Source organism: Erythranthe guttata, chromosome 6 (assembly GCF_056151865.1).
Source record: "Erythranthe guttata isolate IM_541 chromosome 6, IM_541, whole genome shotgun sequence".
Classification (NCBI taxonomy): domain Eukaryota; kingdom Viridiplantae; phylum Streptophyta; class Magnoliopsida; order Lamiales; family Phrymaceae; genus Erythranthe; species Erythranthe guttata.
The window spans coordinates 4653869-4672217 of NC_142538.1; the positions used below are offsets into that span (position 1 = coordinate 4653869).

Here is an 18349-nt window from a genome sequence, read left to right on the forward strand (position 1 = left end):
AGCCAAGGGTGAAATTCACAACTATATATATTTGAAATTTTAGTTTTAATTTTTAATCCTAGAAAATTTATCTTTTTTCGAGAAGAAGCTAGCCAAGGGTGAAATTCACAACTATATATATTTGAAATTTTAGTTTTAATTTTTAATCCTAGAAAATTTATCTTTTTGGAGAAGAAGCTAGCCACGGCTGAAATTCCCTTCGTGAAAATTTCGTCTCTAAATCTCCAATTCCTTATCGTAAAAATTTGTTGAAAACCCTAGAAACTAGAAACAATGTATTTCATGAGACAGAGTTCTGTGAAGATGGTTCGAATCCTCGCCGCCGGTGAGTCTCAAATAGGCCGTCGTGCTCCGCCCCTGCTTCGTCGCGGCGATTTTGCAACCGTTGTCCGCCATATCCACTCGCGCAACCCTACCCCTTGGTAATACATTTTTTTTTAATGAGTGATAAGTTATGCTATGACCTAAATCTGTTACTGTTTTTACTTTAATTTTGTGCGTGTACAACGAAAATATCTTTAGATTTAATGACTTTGAAATTGTTAATTACTTCGAAATTGTTAATGACTTTGAAACTGTGTGATGTAAAATGGGATGAAGGTGTGAAATCTCGCCACAACCAGTGAATTACGAAAATATCTTTAGATTTAATGACTTTGAAATTGTTAATTACTTCGAAATTGTTAATGACTTTGAAACTGTGTGATGTAAAATGGGATGAAGGTGTGAAATCTCGCCACAACCAGTGAATTGGGGAATTCGAATTGTGCCAGAGAAGAAGGCTTACGTTATCGAACGATTCGGGAACTATCTAAAGACATTGACTCCCGGTTTCCATTTTCTGATTCCGTTTGTCGATAGAATTGCTTACGAGCATTGTCTGCACGAACGGGCAATTGCTATAACCGGTCAGTATGCTACTACCAAGGACAATGTTTGCATTCAAATTGATGGGATCCTCTATGTGAAGGTATGTGTTTATTTGGTACGGCTTAAATAAATTGATTAAATGAGATTCTAAGTGAATGCTGACGACATCCATTTTCTTTTTTTCGTGTTGCGAAGATCGTTGACCCTAAGTTGGTATCTTATGGAGTTAAGCATCTTAAGAATCCATTGGATGCTCTAATTCAGCTTGCACAAACAACTATCCGAAGTAAGCTTCGTAAGATCACTATCGACAACACGGAGGAAAGAGACACACTCAATGAGAAGATAGTGGTGAGTATTTGATGCTTGGATAATTTTAAAGTACACTGCATGGTTGCACGCTTCTTTTACTCTTTCATTATGTGATTCGTATGGCCGGATCGGTATGTGTTGCCTTTTGCTTTTTACACATGAAGAAGAGTGTCGATGCACTCTATACATTTACAGTCTAAGCATAGTATGTGAACTGCTTTACTTTTCGTGTTCCCAAATGTCTACGGGAGTTTAGTTGGGTGATCGAGAAGTCGACTTGATGTTCAAGTTATTTAATTTAATTATGCACGTTTTTATTTTAGGATTTATTACATTTCTATTATTTTAGAGCTCTTAATGGTTAGGATTGGCTCCATAGCATAGTGTCGATGCACTCTGTACATTTACATTCTAAGCATAGCATGTAATGTGAACTGCTTTACCTTGAATGTTTAATATATCAGTGTCAAGTTGACTTTTACATGAGTTTGTCGTCGTATTTGATTGTGATCTGAGGGTTATATCTGTTTGGTTATTGTTTTCTTATGTATGGAACTAGCAGCTAGTAAGAAACCATATGAAAATAACTCATTGGCAAAACGAATGTGTGCAGATTTCCATCAATCAAGCTGCTCGAAACTGGGGCTTAGAGTGCCGTTATAAAATAAGTGGGTATATTTTATGAAAACAAATATTCCTTTGTTTGATTAATCTATCGTATCTTGCTTCGTCTTATATGCATCTTTGATTTACTTCATGAAATTCAGCGGAAATATCTTCCGTACGTAGAGTGCAGTCTCAAGCAGAACGAGAAAGGAGAGTTCGAGTTTTAGAATGTGATGGTAATGGGTTCGTTTCCTTTAGCTGTTAGTTTGCATTTTTTCCATTTTAATGATTGCTGACATGTGGGATTTAAAATTCTTTTTCAAGCCAAAATGTGTGTCAATTTGGATAACGAAATATATGAAAACTTGTTCAGCTAAAAAATAAATGAACCGTGTACAGTGAGTCTGAGGCACGATATTGATCATCTTGGTTTCTTACCTCTTCGATTCTATTACGTCTTAAAAATATCAAGACTGGAGAACTTTCAAGACTAGATAGATAAAATCTTATGACTGGTATGGATGAACACAAAACTTGCATCCCTCCCCCGTAAAAAAAAAAATAGACTCGTGTCTTTGTTCCAGTGCTGCTCCTTGACAATGTCATGGAGGTTTTTTTTTTGTTGCATGTCTTTTATAAATTACTTTAAAAGAATTTAAACAAAATACCGACACAAAAACAGTTATTATTTATTGTTTTTACTGGTGGAATGCTTGTCCTTTAAGTTCATTTTTTTTTTCTATCCCTGACTATATTTGATTTATTGATTCAAATGTATCATTAGATTATGGATTGAAGATGACACTTAGTTTCTTGTTGGATTTATAGGAGAAATTGGCCCTATCATCGCTGGAGCAAAAAAAGTTATAGCCGCTATAGCAGAAGCACCGGAAATTATTGTTGAGGCACTCCTCAATAAAAATGCTGGAGTCGATAAGGTTCTTCACCTCGTTTTTTTTTATTTACCAATTTAACTAGAGATCTGAGAAAAATAAACGTGTTTGATCTTCACCTTCAATACTTGTTTTTTATTTATGTTTTCGTATCCCCAGAAAGAACAAGAATAATTAAAGATGGATTAATGGTCAGTGATTTATTTGATTTGCAGGTTTATATTCTTAAAATTGCTGAGCAAATCGCCGCAAGGCTGCAGGCAGACTTGTCGAATCGCAAAATTACAGGGACAATATAACTTGGACTGTACAGAATCTGAATGACGGAAACACATACCAAAACTTTATGACTTATCAAATTTTAATTGCAAAACATTAATCGTACTTCCGTTTATTGATGTCATTTGATTTCTTCTTTATCTTTGTTTTGAACGAGATATTGTTTCATATCATAATCGAATGTCTCTTTGATAACGTAAATTTCACACTAGAATTTTCTCATTTGTATAGCGAAAAAGTTTGTTAAAAATTATGTTTCTGAGTACACGTGTGGAAGCATTTTGATTTTGGACCATTTTGATTTTGGACCTAAGTGCTTTTTTTCTATGTAGAGTGCTTCTTACAAAACATCATGTCCACATAACTTAACAAATCGCAATAGACAAATGTTTGGTAAAGTACAGAAATCCTAAACGAACAATATCCAGAATTAAGTACAGAAATCCTAAACAAACAATATCCAGAATCGACAAAATGGTTCAGAGAGAAAGATACTAGTGGAGTTCAATCCAATCTCCAGAATGCGTAAAATAAACACGTCAAGTTCTAATGATATTACTCAATCCAGAACGACAAAAGACTCTTGCATCGAAAAAACTTCGGCCCGTTTTGCTGAGACTATCAGGGACTGCCACCAGACTTTGCCTGCAATAAAAATCATTACTTTTAAGAACGTCAAACATTTAAATTCCCCAAACAATATAGACAACTGAACAGTTGAGAATTTCTTTCACAAATCAGTTCAACATGGTGTAATTACCTGACGAGGAGGAGATGCAGACCTCGACTTTGACCTCGATCTCGACTTTGACCTGGACCTTGGTCTGTACATTTAGGCAAATGTGGTTAAAATAATGAACTCGCACTAAATGACTGCATTAGAATCAAAATACGGGTTCCACATATACCTGGATGGTTTAACAGGAGACGCTGATGGTGATCTTGAAACTGAACGGTCCAGTGACCTGCTGCAAAAATATAAATAAATCTTCAGTCTCACTTTATGTAAAATCCCTACCGAATGTTAAGTCTGAATAACTTCAAACAGAGTCACGTGTATATGTATTCCAACTAAGACAAGTAGGTGCCTATACTAACTACCTTCTTCTCCTAGGACTTCTGCTTCTACTTCGACTCCTACTTCGGCTCCTCGACGGACTGCCTTTGTATTCCTTTACCTGGATTACATGGTGTACCAAAAGCAACAAAAAAAAATTGGAAATAGATAAAAACAAGCAAACAAAAATGAATGACAAAGGTTGCTGATTTCATAATTTGAGATATGAACAAAGACAAACAATTAAAAACAAAAAAATCAACGAATGGAGGAAATAAGAAGGTACCCGGATATAAGTTCTTGTCCAAGGATTTCTGAACTCAGTATCATCAAGTTTACGGATCTAGTAATTCAAAATCGTGTGAGCGGACATATACGAATAACAAAAGCTAAAGCAACTCCGCAGAAAGTTTTTAACTTACAGCATATTTCATGTCTTCATAGTTGGTATAATCAACTAAGCCATAGGTTCCTGCATTTGAGCCAAGGAGTAGAGAAGCCAGAATAAGAACACAACTGAAATGTATACAATGGTCAAAAAGTTCACCAAATACTATTGGCATGCAGGCAGACTGATGAAAGATAATGAAAAAATCAAACACGAAATGGAACACATTATCATGCGAACAATTCAATTGAAGTAATACCTTCACTGTCACGAGAAACTTCAGCAAAACAGACATCCCCAGCTTTCCGCATATGATCCTGAAACATTTTTCAAAAGAAAAGTTAAAAACAAATCTAGCTGACTCTGAACAACTTAACTTACGGGATTTACTACTTAACTAACCTTCAGATCTTGCCAAGAAGCAGAAGAAGGAAGCGAACGAACGATAACTAGAGAACAAAATCACAACCAGATAAAGGGATATTCAGATGATGTGATAAAAAAAGGAAGAGTACTTGAATTCAGCATATCTGACAAGAATCATAGTAAATCCGTAACAACCTCGATAGTCTGAGTGACGGGAAGCGCCAAAACGACCACCTCCACTTCCACCTCCACCGCCACCGCCACCATCACCTCGGCTATCACCACGACCACCGCCATCACCTCGGCTACTGCCACCTCCACCATATCCACCACGGCGATCACTTGAAGATGATGGACCTCTGCCCCCGTGGGCAAGCTCAACCTAAGTTTAGCAGCAAGGCCATTAGAAATAAATAAACAAGAGATAACGTAAAAGAGCAATTATCTTCAACTATTGTTGACCGTTCTCACCCTCAATCGACAACCATCAAAGTTATAGCCATCTCTTCCCCTGATAGCATCTTCAGCATCGCGTGAACTCTCAAACTATACACAAGTCAAAATCAGAAAATTGATAACCTTAAATTTTTAGGGATTAAAAAAAAAAGGATGCGCAAATTGGGGCAAAAATTGTACACACATAATCATACAACTGTTTAATGTATTAGTACATGGGAGTAAACTTACCTCCACAAAACAATAGCAAGGTGGACGAGGTGGAATCTTCAATTCAATATCCAATATCCGACCATACTGCAAGATCAGAGCACAATTACATGAAACAATAGTAGTTAAAGCATAAATGCAACAGAAACATACATTTTAAGATCAATCTGACACGCTAGAGACAGATAAACAATAATATTAATAGAAGAACATCTGCATTCATTGCTATCGACGACTTCCTCAGACGAAGTGAGGAAAAAACCATTTTAAATGCGCATTACATTTGACATAAATTTCTACTGAAGATAATTCTTTTACAAAGTGGGGAAGAGGGATTTGCTAGTGGTTGGAAGGTTTAAAAAGGAAAAGTTGTGAATTTTTATAAAGCTCTAATGCAGGGCCAACAACAAGCAGAACAGTACAGAGTAAGAGATATTTCTTGTCTAAATTGGTCACATCAACATGAGTGCTGAAACCCAACAAAGCAAGGCAAATGGTAAAGATGAATAGTGTTAACTCAAACCTTGTAAAATAAGTCTTCAATTTCTGATTCTCTGATATCAGCAGGAAGGTTCCCCACATAAATTGTACGAGAAAAACGGCCACTCATTTTTGGTCCTTGAAGATGAAGTCAAAGACGATACTGCAGACACAAAATACTTTGTAAACGAGAGATCAAGCTAAAACAGTGCACGATGTCAGCTTAAATGATCCTACACATTTTCTGTCACGATCTGAGTGATTAACACAAGGGAAATAAAAAATAAAACTTATGAAGCAAACCAATAGAGCAATCCTTGAGGTGAGCGATGCTCCACAAGCTCCAATGCTCATATGCTCCAAGATACTCCAAAGCTATTATTTATTTGAATTAAAATATGACCTCCTCATCCTCTCTAAAATTTTGCCCGAGGAATAGCTCTTCAGAGAGCAAAGCAAGCAAGAACTTCCAATAACTTCCAATTATATAAATATACCAAAGACTCCACCCAGAATTCTCCCACTCCCATTCTACATCCCTATGTATGATTCCAAAGCTCAAATTTGTCCAAGCGCTTGACATCTATCATAAACAAAGCATATATCATGAGATGAAGCAACACCTTCATATGCTTATGTATTCACCTTATTCAGATTTCTTTACTCGGTGAAGAAAACAATGATCTTGAGATATGTAAAATATCAGGGTTTCAATGTCGAAGATTTTTTCCCCTTTTAAACTGTAACTTTATAAATAGTATTTACAAATGTGATTGTTAAGTCTTTTAAAATATATAGATATAGATATAGATATAGAAATAGATATATAGCATCTGTTTGACAGACTAGAAAACCAAATTCTAATGGCTCGAGATTCAGCAACTGCTTACACTATGTGCCCGTGAAGAAGTTCAGGGCAAATTGGGATGCATGAAAAAAAAAGTCAACCAAACCAATGAGCATATGGAGAAGGCTAGCAAGACTACAAAGTAAGACCTAACAAGTATGATTGCAGAAATTACTAATGGAAACTTCATTCGGAAAGCTTTGCTAGGGTTCATTCTCTGCAATTCAGATAGTCCCCCCAAGTACAAGTGTTATGGAACAGTATATCATCATGTGGTTTATGTAACTGAAAGGCAGTAAATAATAATTCAAATTTCTTGAAGCTTCGGCTCAACCCCAACATCCCGGCTTAAAGTGAAAGGTGAAAATATGTCATAAAAAGTACTTAGATACAAGATATTTTATTAATGTATTCATGAAACCCATTAACAATCGCAATGAACCAAACATTCATATTCTTCGTTCCAAGCGGTAATCGATCTCACTAATGTTAAACATGATGACACACAAATAAGTTTGAAAGGCATAACATTTTCCCCAAAATGCAAAGGCAAAAATGTTGTGTCATTTACTTCTAAACAATATTACTCATCATGTTCCTCGAATAAACCCTAGATCTAGACAGAGACAAACGTATGTCCGAGGAATTGAAAATGGAAGCCATGTGCTCATCCTGAAAAGCTTGGATTGAAAAACAAATACACCCTTCCTTCCAAAATTCTAAAGAAAATGTTCAAATTAGAAATTCCAAAGCCCTAATTACAACTTTCTTGAAAACCCTAGCTAGCAAAACTTTTTATTTTCACATGGACAAGATAAAACATACCAGACCAGACAATCCGCACCACCAGCTTAACTCCACGCGCCGATCAACTTTACGGGGCGGACAATCCAACGCGCCTCGTACAGCTTGGCTTCTTAAACTCGAAGCTCGATTCTGAAAAAAAAAATTATTACGAGTGTTCAATAATCATCAAAAATCAAGAATATTGCCTGAATTTGGAGGAAGAATTCTTGATTAGGGTTGCGATAATTTAAAATTGAGCGATTCGCATGCGTACCTCTGTTGAAGTTTGGGCGGCGCTTCAACAAAAAAATTCACGGTCGAGTTTTTAGGGCTCAGCGTCCGGTACTGGATCACTATATCCTTAATTTTATATTTTGCTGTAAAAGTACTCAAGTTTGCTCAAAATACAAATACACCCCTAACATTTTTTTCACGTAAAAGGAAAGGACTTTACACTTGTACAGTCAGATTATTTTGTATTTCAATATTGATAATTAGTATCTTACATACAAAAATGTAAAATTATCTTTCAATAGTATTATTTTTCTTATATTTTTTAAAAAGAATTTTGATCAAAACAAAGGTACCACTAAAATCGTATATTTTTATGTAAAATTAGATTAGGATAGGGGTGGAAATTGGAATAAAAAATATCTTAATTTTGCCGATTTATATACGAATATTTTCGAATTTTTTAACAATATTTTTCATTATGATTTGTGAAAGTTTCTATTTCGTAAATGAATACATATTAGACTTTGATTTCCACTCTGATTATAATTTTTCAAAATACTAACGAAAATGCCATTTTAGTTCGAAAAGTACACTTATAATATAAATATTATAATGTATTTTATAATACATATGACTAAAAATATGAAAATTCTAAATTTCGTCGATTACATCTAAAAAATTTCGATTTTGGAACATGTTTTAGTTGTTCTATTTTTATTTCGTTTATTTTAATCTAAACGGAATTAGAACAAGTTTTAATATTTTGACAATTTTCCGCTTATTTTCGGTCACTTTCGTTTGTTGCACACACGACTTTCTCTTCTGCCTTGTCGTATGGATTTTTGTTACTGTCGACGTGGCAAGAAACAGACCATTAGCCACATCCGTGTAATTAAACACATGATTAAACGCATGTGGTCCTTCTTATTGACGGCCAGGATTAAAAGTTGATGGATTATCTGCTAAACAAATAGGTTATCTTGTCATTTCAGTACATAATTAGGTTCCATCAAATTAAGTTTAGTGGTCCACTAATTACTTTTTATTTTGAGTATATTTCAATTAAATAATACTAATATGCAAAGCCATAGGGGTAACATCACATTCAAACATGTTTAATTTCGTTATTTAGAAGAAAAAGAAAATCAAGTTCAAATCACGCCATCTAAATGCAACATAAATCTTGCATTTGAGTTGATATAGTTGAATGTAGGGCTGGATGTGGGTCGGATATAGGGATGGCAATTTGACCCGCCCCGACGGATCCCCGCCCCGCCCCGCCCCGAAATTTTCGGGTATTACCCGCCCCGAAAAAAAATGGGGCGGGTATGGGGATTGAAATTTTTTTTTGACCGGGTACGGGTACGGGGATGGGTTTGCCTATACCCGCCCCGTAGACCCGCCCCGTACCCGTCCCCGTACCCGCCCCGCATTATTTATATATATTATATATATTTTTTAATTATTATATTAAATATAAATAATTAAATAGTAATAATATATTAAATATTAGTTAAAAATGGGGATTTTTAGGTTTACATAATATAATTAAATATTAGTATTATAATTAAATATTGATTTATTTGTTGAAATAAACCTTTAAATTATAAGTAAATTGCATATTTATTTAATTAAAAAAAAAAAAAAAAAATAGACGGGGATTTTTACCCGCCCCGATACCCGTGGGGATTTTATGGGGCGGGTATGGGGATTGTTTTAATACCCATGGGGATTTTTGATGGGGATGGGGATGGGGATTTCCATAGCGGGGCGGGGATGGGGATTGCAAAACCCGCCCCATTGCCATCCCTAGTCGGATAGGGCAATTTTCGGCCAATTATTTATTCAACTCGACCACCAGATTTTATTGAATATTAAAAGTTATTATCGGCCCGACTATTATGGATTGGATAATGGCCAGCAACCGACTTTGTCAGGTAAACAATGGGTCGTTGATGGTATTATCGGCCAACTATTTGTTTAATTTATTTATTTATTTTATATTTTTTACAATAGTATGCTGTTTAAAAGAAAATTATAAAATACTTAAAATATTGGGAAAACTTATATTGTAAAAATCTTAACTTTAAATCAGAGTCTTTATTTATTAAACTTATACAATAAGTAAGTATATGATGAAGAATATGAAATAAGAATTATAAAATAGAAATAATACGTAGAGATTTATAAATTTGTCTTTCGGTTTTTTGAATTTGACTTCTTTTATATATTATTTCAACGTTGAGAAAATAAGAATTACAATGGAATTAATACTTATTATAATTTTTCTATATTATAAAAGTCGGATGACCGACATTAACCGACCAACCGACTTTTGAGTAAACTCAGAATCCACCACCCACAAAAAAAAAAAAAAATCGGCCAAAACGAGTCGAATGTTGATGGATTGACCGATAAAACCGACTCATGTCCAGCCCTAGTTGAATAATATCCATTAGATTGAATAATTTCAAATGATCCAATATAGAATAAATTCAAACATATACTAACTAGTATTATATTTGTAGTTTAACCGACGGCTATCGCCGTAACAGTACGGCGGCCGGCTTTGTTGATTGGCTGGCTGGCCCGCCGTGTAGAAAACTCCTCTTCCCCGGCGGTGTAGTGTACGTAAGTAAAGTCTATGGTGCATTATCACATGTTTGAATATTGAATTCACAAGTCAGTCATATAATGTATGCTATTTTAGCCGGGGTTTAAAGTCAAATTAGTTTATTTTATTTTATTTTGACTATATCATCATATTATTGTTTCATATATATATATATATATATATATATATATATATATATATATATATATATATATATATATATATATATATATATATAAACATATTTAGAAAATCACTGGGTGATTTTATATTATAAATCTATACAAATACCTATGTACCCAATATATACACGTGCACATAAATATGTGTGTTAATATGTGTAGATCAGCGGTGTAGGATTATTCGATGGATTTTATCGAGTGGAGATTGTACAAAACCTTAAAATACTGGTCATGTGGCTAATATTTTGGCTAATTACCCGAATTATTGTATTGTTTTTTAAATAGGGTAAATGACAAATAGACCCATGACAAGGGCACTTAATTAAAAGAGGGACATCCAACTTTTTTGTCTTTCAAATAAATCTAGCTCATCCAAACTTATTTACAAATAAGGAAAATTCTTCTATATATACCAAAATTACCCCTAATACATTGAAACCCAATTCAACTTAAATTTCATGATTTACACCCCAATTTAGCCCAATTTCATCAATTAACCATAATTTCAATTTTGACCCGCTACCACCGGACGCCGTCGTTGACCGGCGTTGACTTTTTTTTTTTTTTTTTTTTTTAAAAAACTTTTTTTTTCCTGAATTTTTTTTCCGGCCGGTCACCGCCGGTCTCCGGCGTTGACTTTTTTTTTTTTTTTTTTTTTATTTTGTTTTTTCTTAAAAAAAATATTTTAATTAATATTACTGTCTTGGCTGCTAAATTATTGTCTCCGGCAGTTATTTAACTGTTAATTGACTTTTTTTTTTCTCTTCAAAAATATTTTAATTAATATTACTGTATTTGTTGCTAAATTACTGTCTCCAACAGCTATTTAACTGTCGGGGACAGTAATTTAACTGTTAATTGACTTTTTTATTCTTAAAAAAAAATTAATTAATATTACTGTATTTGTTGCTAATTTACTGTCTCCAACAGTTATTTAACTGTCGGAGACAGTAATTTAACTGTTAATTGACTTTTTTATTCTTAATTTTTTTTTAATTAATATTACTGTATTCGTTGCTAAATTACTGTCTCCAGCAGTTATTTAACTGTTAATTGACTTAATTTTTTTTTTAAATTTTTTTTCTTAAAAAAAATTATTTTAATTAATATTACTTTCTTGGCTGCTAAATTACTGTCTCTAACAGTAATTTAACTGTCCTAGACAATAATATTAATAATATTACTGTTCGGGAAAATAATATTCATAATATTACTGTCCCATACAGTAATTTAGTAGCCAAGACAGTAATATTAATTAAAATATTTTTTTTTCTACGAAAAAAAAATAAAAATAAAAATAAGTCAACGCCGGAGACCGGCGGTCAACGGTGGTTGACCAGCCGGAAAAAAATTTCAGGAAAAAAAAAGGTTTTCAAAAAAAAAAAAAAGTCAACGTCGGAATCTGACCGAAAAAAAAAAGCATTTCAGAAAAAAATTTATTTTCTGAAAAAAAAAATTGGGGGTTAATGTGATATATTTGTTTAAATCCAGGGTCAATGTGTAATATTAAGGAAGTTAGAGCATAATGGGTGGAATTGATAATAATTATATTATGGAATGTATTTTAGACTAAATACATGGGGATGGATTTAATTGAGAGACTGTTTTTTTTTTGGACCAAAATGTATTTAAGTCCCATTTGATGGACCTTTTTGCCATTCGCCCTTCTAAATAATATTACGCTTTTCTTGTTTTAATTATCAACTACATGACAACAAATATAGGAAAATTAGAGAAATTATCCTTGATATAGTGTAGAAACAGAGGTAAAAAGCATAATTGCTGAATTCAGATTTTAATTTATGATAGATCACTAATTATGTTTTTTAAACTATTTTTTCCTAATTCGAAAATTTTAGAATTGGAATCAAGAGATATTAAAAGATTCCAAATATGTAGTCACTTCAAATATAAAATGCATATAAGATAAAAAGAATTTTCAAAACTCAAAATATTTTTCTAGATATATATAAAAAAAGATCGAAATTGGCTAAAATCGAATATTCCTTTACAAAGGGTCAAACAATCCCATTAGCCCATCTTTAATTGATCATTAAAACCTGTAATTTTCGCCAACACTTTAATCAATTTTGTCAATCAAAGCAGTAGTAGATAGCTGAGAACGAGAGTTACTATTTCAGAAAGAAAATTAAAAATACTTATTATCATTATTTTTCTTCGTTTTTCGAAACAATAACGCGAAATATCTAAAATTTTATTTCATTAATACCAAACCACGAATACTGTAAAATTGTTTAAAATACTAATGACAAATTTGTTTTACCAAATTCCAGTAATTTTTAATTTATACACAATCATATATATAAATATATATAAATCTAAACGCGTATATGGTAAAATATAAGCCGATGAAATTCTCGATTAATGAAACCTACTTCAATAGAATTACCATTTATTTACTGATTTGGTCACTTTTACCCATCAATTGGTAATCATATAGACCTATTTTATTATTTAGAATCCATAGTATGGATGTAAAATCTATGAATAAATCACATAATAAACATTCTGTTTTATATTTATATATAGAGAGAGAATTCAGTAATAAATTGCATAATATTAATCTTAAACATAATACTTAAAAATAATAAATTTTATCCAATAAAATCCATAGCTTTAAGAAAGTCTAAAAAAATTAATGACATTAAAAATCATATATATACAAATAACATTTTTAACAACCGCATTGAGATGATCCTGCAATTATTAACCATGATTCCGCCATAATTACCAAAATCACTTGGACAAGGACAAAAAAGGGAAAATGAAATAAATAAATAAATAAATAAAGACATAGGTAAATTACAGCCAAACCCTTGACGTAAGGTCAAATTACAAAAAACCCCTCATGTTTGGTAAATTACAACCACTCTCCTCAACTACTAATCTTCTTACACGTCCATCTTCGCAGTGTCAAATTTAGTGGAATCTTCCATATTATATGAAATATTCTTCAGTTTGTACTCATTTTACCCCATTCTAGCTCCACATTTTGAAACAAGACGATCATAAAATGTATATCTTGGCTTGTAATTATCAGATTGTGGTGCATCAGAAACTGTACTTTTACAAAAAAACGAGTACAAACTAGAGAATTTTTCGCGGAATCTAGAAGACTCTGTTGAATTTGATACCGTAAGGGTGTACGTGTGATAAAATTCATAGTTGAGAAGCGATTGTAAATTGTAATTACCTAAACACGATGAATTTTTTCGTAATTCGCGACCCTAAAAACATATATCATAAAAAAGAATAAAAAAAAAAAAAAAAAAGAAAAAAAGAAAAAAGAAATGTGCTCTAAATTCTGATCACATAGTAGGTTTGGGGTCCCCTCTGTCATCTCCACTTCTCTCTCATCATATTTTTTGGGCGTTGTGAACAAAGAAAGCACTATTCCAATTAAAATACAACAAATATGGAATAAATAATTTAATAATAATTTATTATTATTTTCGCAAATTAAAAAATATATATTATTATATATTTTTCTGTTTCTCTCTCTACAGATAAACATAGACTATGATTACTAGCAAGTACTATTTCATTTCTCTATGTATGTATGTATGTATCTTCTCTTTGCAGACTCAGTAAAATATTCTCGCAAATAAAATAATAAAAAAGAAAAGGGGCAAAAAAAAAAGCAGTGGTTTCTTCCTTTGTTCCATAGCTCAAGATCTTTCAGTTTATTGCTCAATGAACACCGTTTAAACCTCTAATCATCAGGTTCAGAAATAATCCCCCTTTTTTTTTTTTTTTTGTATTTAATGTTGTTGATTTTGATATGACAATTACAGGCTTTTTGATCCGTTGGAGTAAATGATTTATCTAGATTTTCTGAATTTTTTATTTTAATTTTTATTTTTGTTGTTGTTGTTGTTGTACTTTTGACAGTGTTGTGATTAAGAGAATAAACAAGCGGGAGTGGAAGAAAGGGGGGGAATCTTTTGGAAGGTTTTTCCGATCATGGCGGTGGTGGAAAATGCGGGTGTGGACGCGGTGGCGCCGTCGAATCGGGATGGGCAGCACAACGACGCGGCGGCGGATCACCAGCAGTCGACCAAAGCCGCCGCCGCTAACGGCCAAAAGTCAACTAAGCCCGCCGATCAGAACCACCACCTGGCCCAACAGAAAGTATCCAACGGCCACCATCATCATCAGCTGGAAAACACAATTAACGGCGACGACGGCCGTCATCACGTGGAGGAGGTGAAAGTTAACGGGGGCGGCGGCGATGATGGAGGAGAGGAGGGGTTCAAGAGGGAGATGAGGGATTTGGAGGAAATGCTCTCGAAATTGAACCCCATGGCGAAGGAATTCGTGCCGCCGTCCATGGCGACGGTGGTCTTCGGCGGCGGCCTCCACCACGGGCTGATGGTGGCGGCGCCGCCACCACAAGTGGCAGCAGCTGCGGCGGGGCATTTTGGGTATACTGCGAACGGCTTCGTGATTCAACACCTCGTTAACCCAGGCCTCCCAAATGAAAATTCTTCTTTTAGGAAGGTTAGTCTACTAATCTTTATTTTAGTGTTTCTTCGAACGTTTCGGATTGAAGTCGATTTTTTCGTTCTGGGGTAAATAGAAGCAAAAAATTGTATTGTCGAAATTTAATTTCGGTGCATGATCATGGCAACAGCTTGTATGATAAAAATATGTTCTTTTCGATTTTCCTTTTTGTTAATAGGGGGTCTTTCTAGGTGGCAATTTGGTTATGCTGATTGTTTTGTAATATGCAGAAGAAAAACGGGTATACTCACGGTAAACGGAGGATGAATAGTAGAACGAGCGTTGCTCAAAGAGAAGATGTGATTAGGAGGACTGTGTACGTTTCTGATATCGATCATCAGGTAAAGAAACTTCATTTTGGATTTTTGTTATTCGTTTCTTATTTTTATCGACATAATGAAGTAATTTAATAAAGGCCTTTTCTTGCGATGAATGTAGGTTACCGAGGAGCAACTTGCAGCCCTTTTCATTAGCTGTGGGCAGGTACACACACACTACACACATATATTATCATATATACATGTTTTTAGCACTTGATCGGATCTGCATTTACGATAACAATGTTTCTTAATTTTTTTATCATGTTGTTTTTGGTGAAGGTTGTGGATTGTCGTGTTTGTGGCGACCCTAATTCTGTACTTCGTTTTGCGTTTGTTGAGTTCACTGATGAGGGTATGTGGGGTCAACTTTTTTATTACGTTGTGTATTTGAAGAAAAAATGGGGTTGTATTTGATTGAATTTGTGTCGCGCCCGAATTGCAGAGGGGGCGAGGAATGCGTTGAGTATGGGAGGAACGATGCTTGGCTATTACCCAGTGAAAGTACTGCCTTCCAAAACTGCAATTGCACCCGTTAATCCCACATTCTTGCCTCGGGTGAGATACATTTTACGACACTACCCCTTTTAGTTTACTTACGATACGCTGTTTGAGCTTTGATATGTTCCGAGAATTCAAGACTTAATTTTTATTTTCATTTTGTGGTTTTTGGTATCTATGACAATAGTCTGAGGATGAAAGGGAGATGTGTGCAAGAACTATTTATTGTACAAATATCGATAAAAAGGTTAGCAGCTTCGGAATTCAAAACCCTCTTGTCATGTTCTTAACTACCACTTACTAGACAGCAACCATGATTTATTTATTTTTATTTTATTTAATTTTAAATACAGGTGACCCAAGCGGATGTGAAACTCTTCTTCGAGTCCATCTGTGGCGAGGTACAAACTGCTGATATGCTAACTTTGAATGATTTTATTTTGAAATTTTAATACCGATGCCATGGCTTAAATCTGTTTTCTTAGGTTCATCGCTTGAGGTTGCTCGGCGACTATCATCATTCAACTCGCATCGCTTTTGTGGAGTTTGTAATGGTGAGATTAATTATAGCCCAATCACAAGTTCTTTGATGAATGCTCGATGTTATTTTTACGCTACATTTCAGCTACTTTTTAATCTGCTTTCTCTGCACAAATACAATGAAATAATATTTTCTATCTATTTAATCTAGAATACTTAACCACGCTGAAAAGGAAGTTAATCCATATTAGATGAAATTTTAGCTTGATTCAGCGTAAAAGAAATGTAGTTTCTGTACTTTGTAAATCGAGAAATGATATCTTTGACATATTCAGTATTTTTTTCTGTTGTATAACATGTTACCGTTGATTTGATTTCGTAATAGGTTCACTGCTAGTTTTATTTATGTATAAAAGGTTGAAGTCATGACATTTACATCAAAATTAACAAATTATTAGAGTCTTAAAAAAGTAAATGAAATACCAGTATTTCTTCTTCGGTTGGGGAACGAAGCTGCAGTCTAAAGATGGCCTTTATTGAATTAGAAAGGAGCTTCGTATAACTTCCATATTCTAAAAGTCTCGTTCGTTATCATTATTTGCCTTAATTATTATTCACATTACTTCCAATTTTCTCGTAAATTTTCTCAATGTACGAATCCTTAAGCATTAGGTTGTTCCTTTTTCTCGTATATCTATGGTGACTGTCTTTAAGTATTTGGGGTTTATGGTTTCTTCTTCTATTCATGTCATCCCGGTCGAGGGCGTTCTAGTAATTTCTTTTCGGCCTACAGTTTGAATCGAATTTTCAATTTTTGACCAATTCTCCCTATTATCTGAGCAGGCTGAAAGTGCAATTGGTGCTCTGAACTGCAGCGGTGCCGTCTTGGGATCACTGCCTATAAGGTTTGAATATTTCCCTTTTTACCCCCCTGCAATTTTACTGAAAATAAAAAATATGTTTTATAACCATATATATAATACTCGTTTTCGCAGGGTAAGTCCGTCAAAGACTCCAGTCCGACCCCGTTCGCCCCGCCAATCCATGCACTAAAACCTCTCGGTGGAGTTTTCTCTCGAGTCATAAAACCAATCTATTTTCTCACTCTATCTATCTCTATATAATTATATATACATACAAGATACTGATAACTTTAAGGTACTTTGTGGCATCTGTGGGGGTTTTTTTTTCTTTTTCTTTTTTCGTTCGTGGTATCTAGGCTGATTCCGATCGATCACGGGCATCGGATATTCATGGTTTAACCGTTAAGCTTGTAGAGAGTAAGAACATTTTCGGAGGCTTTAAGTTGTTAATTATGGTTCAAGAATATGTTTGACTTGAGTAGCAATGATGCCTCAGAGTAGTGTTTTTTCATGGATAATTCCTTGTTAAAAACTATCATCAGTGAACTTAATTATCATGGGACTCAGTGCAATTCATCTGTTTTGACTTTTGATGCTTGGGAATTTTTTCCTTTTTTTTCTTTGTTCTTTTTCTTTTAGGACTTTTTTTTTGAATTGATAATGATGCTCTAAATCTTATTTTTGAAGAATAAGATTTTTTTTTAATTATTATTATTATTATTATTATTATTATTATTATTATTATTATTATTATTATTATTATTTTTTGTCGTTTTTAATTTTAGCTAGGGGTACTCAACTTAAGCGGGATTTGGTCTGGATCCATGTGGATCGGATTTAAAAAGAGTTGGATCCAGTTAAACCTATATGAATGGATTCAAAGTAGATCGGACTAGGACCGACCCCGATGGGATTCATATGGATCCGTTGCATCTTTAACTCATCTTATTTGGTTTCATATTTCAACTTACGAGGTTGAATATCTCAACTTATTTGGTCCAAATTCGATATACTCTTAACTCTTACACTTGCACATATTTACGCCACATAAACATACCCGCTCAAATACGCGCTGTTGACACAC

At 33.9% G+C, this 18349-nt stretch overlaps 3 protein-coding genes across 8 annotated transcripts; 2 read left to right on the forward strand and 1 right to left on the reverse strand.

Annotated features, from left to right (window-relative positions):
* Positions 1-54: 54 nt before the first annotated feature.
* On the forward strand, positions 55-3161 carry LOC105977737 (uncharacterized). The gene is made up of 7 exons (XM_013003096.2): positions 55-422; positions 724-970; positions 1066-1221; positions 1796-1850; positions 1950-2024; positions 2617-2726; positions 2897-3161. The coding sequence occupies exons 1-7, from the start codon at positions 274-276 to the stop codon at positions 2978-2980; spliced, it is 876 nt and encodes a 291-aa protein (XP_012858550.2). The 5' UTR covers positions 55-273; the 3' UTR covers positions 2981-3161.
* A 154-nt stretch (positions 3162-3315) lies between these two features.
* On the reverse strand, positions 3316-7966 carry SR34A (SER/ARG-rich protein 34A). Of its 6 annotated transcripts, XM_088819574.1 has the most exons (16): positions 7825-7966; positions 7590-7700; positions 6221-6500; positions 5961-6080; positions 5459-5524; positions 5243-5317; positions 5062-5153; positions 4967-5025; positions 4808-4854; positions 4665-4722; positions 4440-4489; positions 4304-4360; positions 4062-4138; positions 3869-3928; positions 3721-3784; positions 3316-3605 (listed from the first exon to the last, which is right to left on the reverse strand). In XM_088819574.1, the coding sequence occupies exons 4-16, from the start codon at positions 6045-6047 to the stop codon at positions 3582-3584; spliced, it is 816 nt and encodes a 271-aa protein (XP_088675700.1). In that variant the 5' UTR covers positions 6048-6080; positions 6221-6500; positions 7590-7700; positions 7825-7966; the 3' UTR covers positions 3316-3581. The 6 variants fall into 6 exon arrangements, with proteins under 6 accessions (XP_088675700.1, XP_088675699.1, XP_012858552.2 ...); XM_088819573.1 differs by having other exon boundaries at positions 3869-3925; positions 4967-5153; XM_013003098.2 differs by having other exon boundaries at positions 4967-5153.
* A 6027-nt stretch (positions 7967-13993) lies between these two features.
* On the forward strand, positions 13994-17858 carry LOC105977813 (polyadenylate-binding protein-interacting protein 12). The gene is made up of 11 exons (XM_013003193.2): positions 13994-14324; positions 14493-15101; positions 15335-15445; positions 15543-15587; positions 15704-15776; positions 15867-15979; positions 16110-16169; positions 16276-16323; positions 16408-16476; positions 17246-17307; positions 17398-17858. The coding sequence occupies exons 2-11, from the start codon at positions 14565-14567 to the stop codon at positions 17453-17455; spliced, it is 1176 nt and encodes a 391-aa protein (XP_012858647.2). The 5' UTR covers positions 13994-14324; positions 14493-14564; the 3' UTR covers positions 17456-17858.
* The last annotated feature ends 491 nt before the right edge of the window (positions 17859-18349 follow it).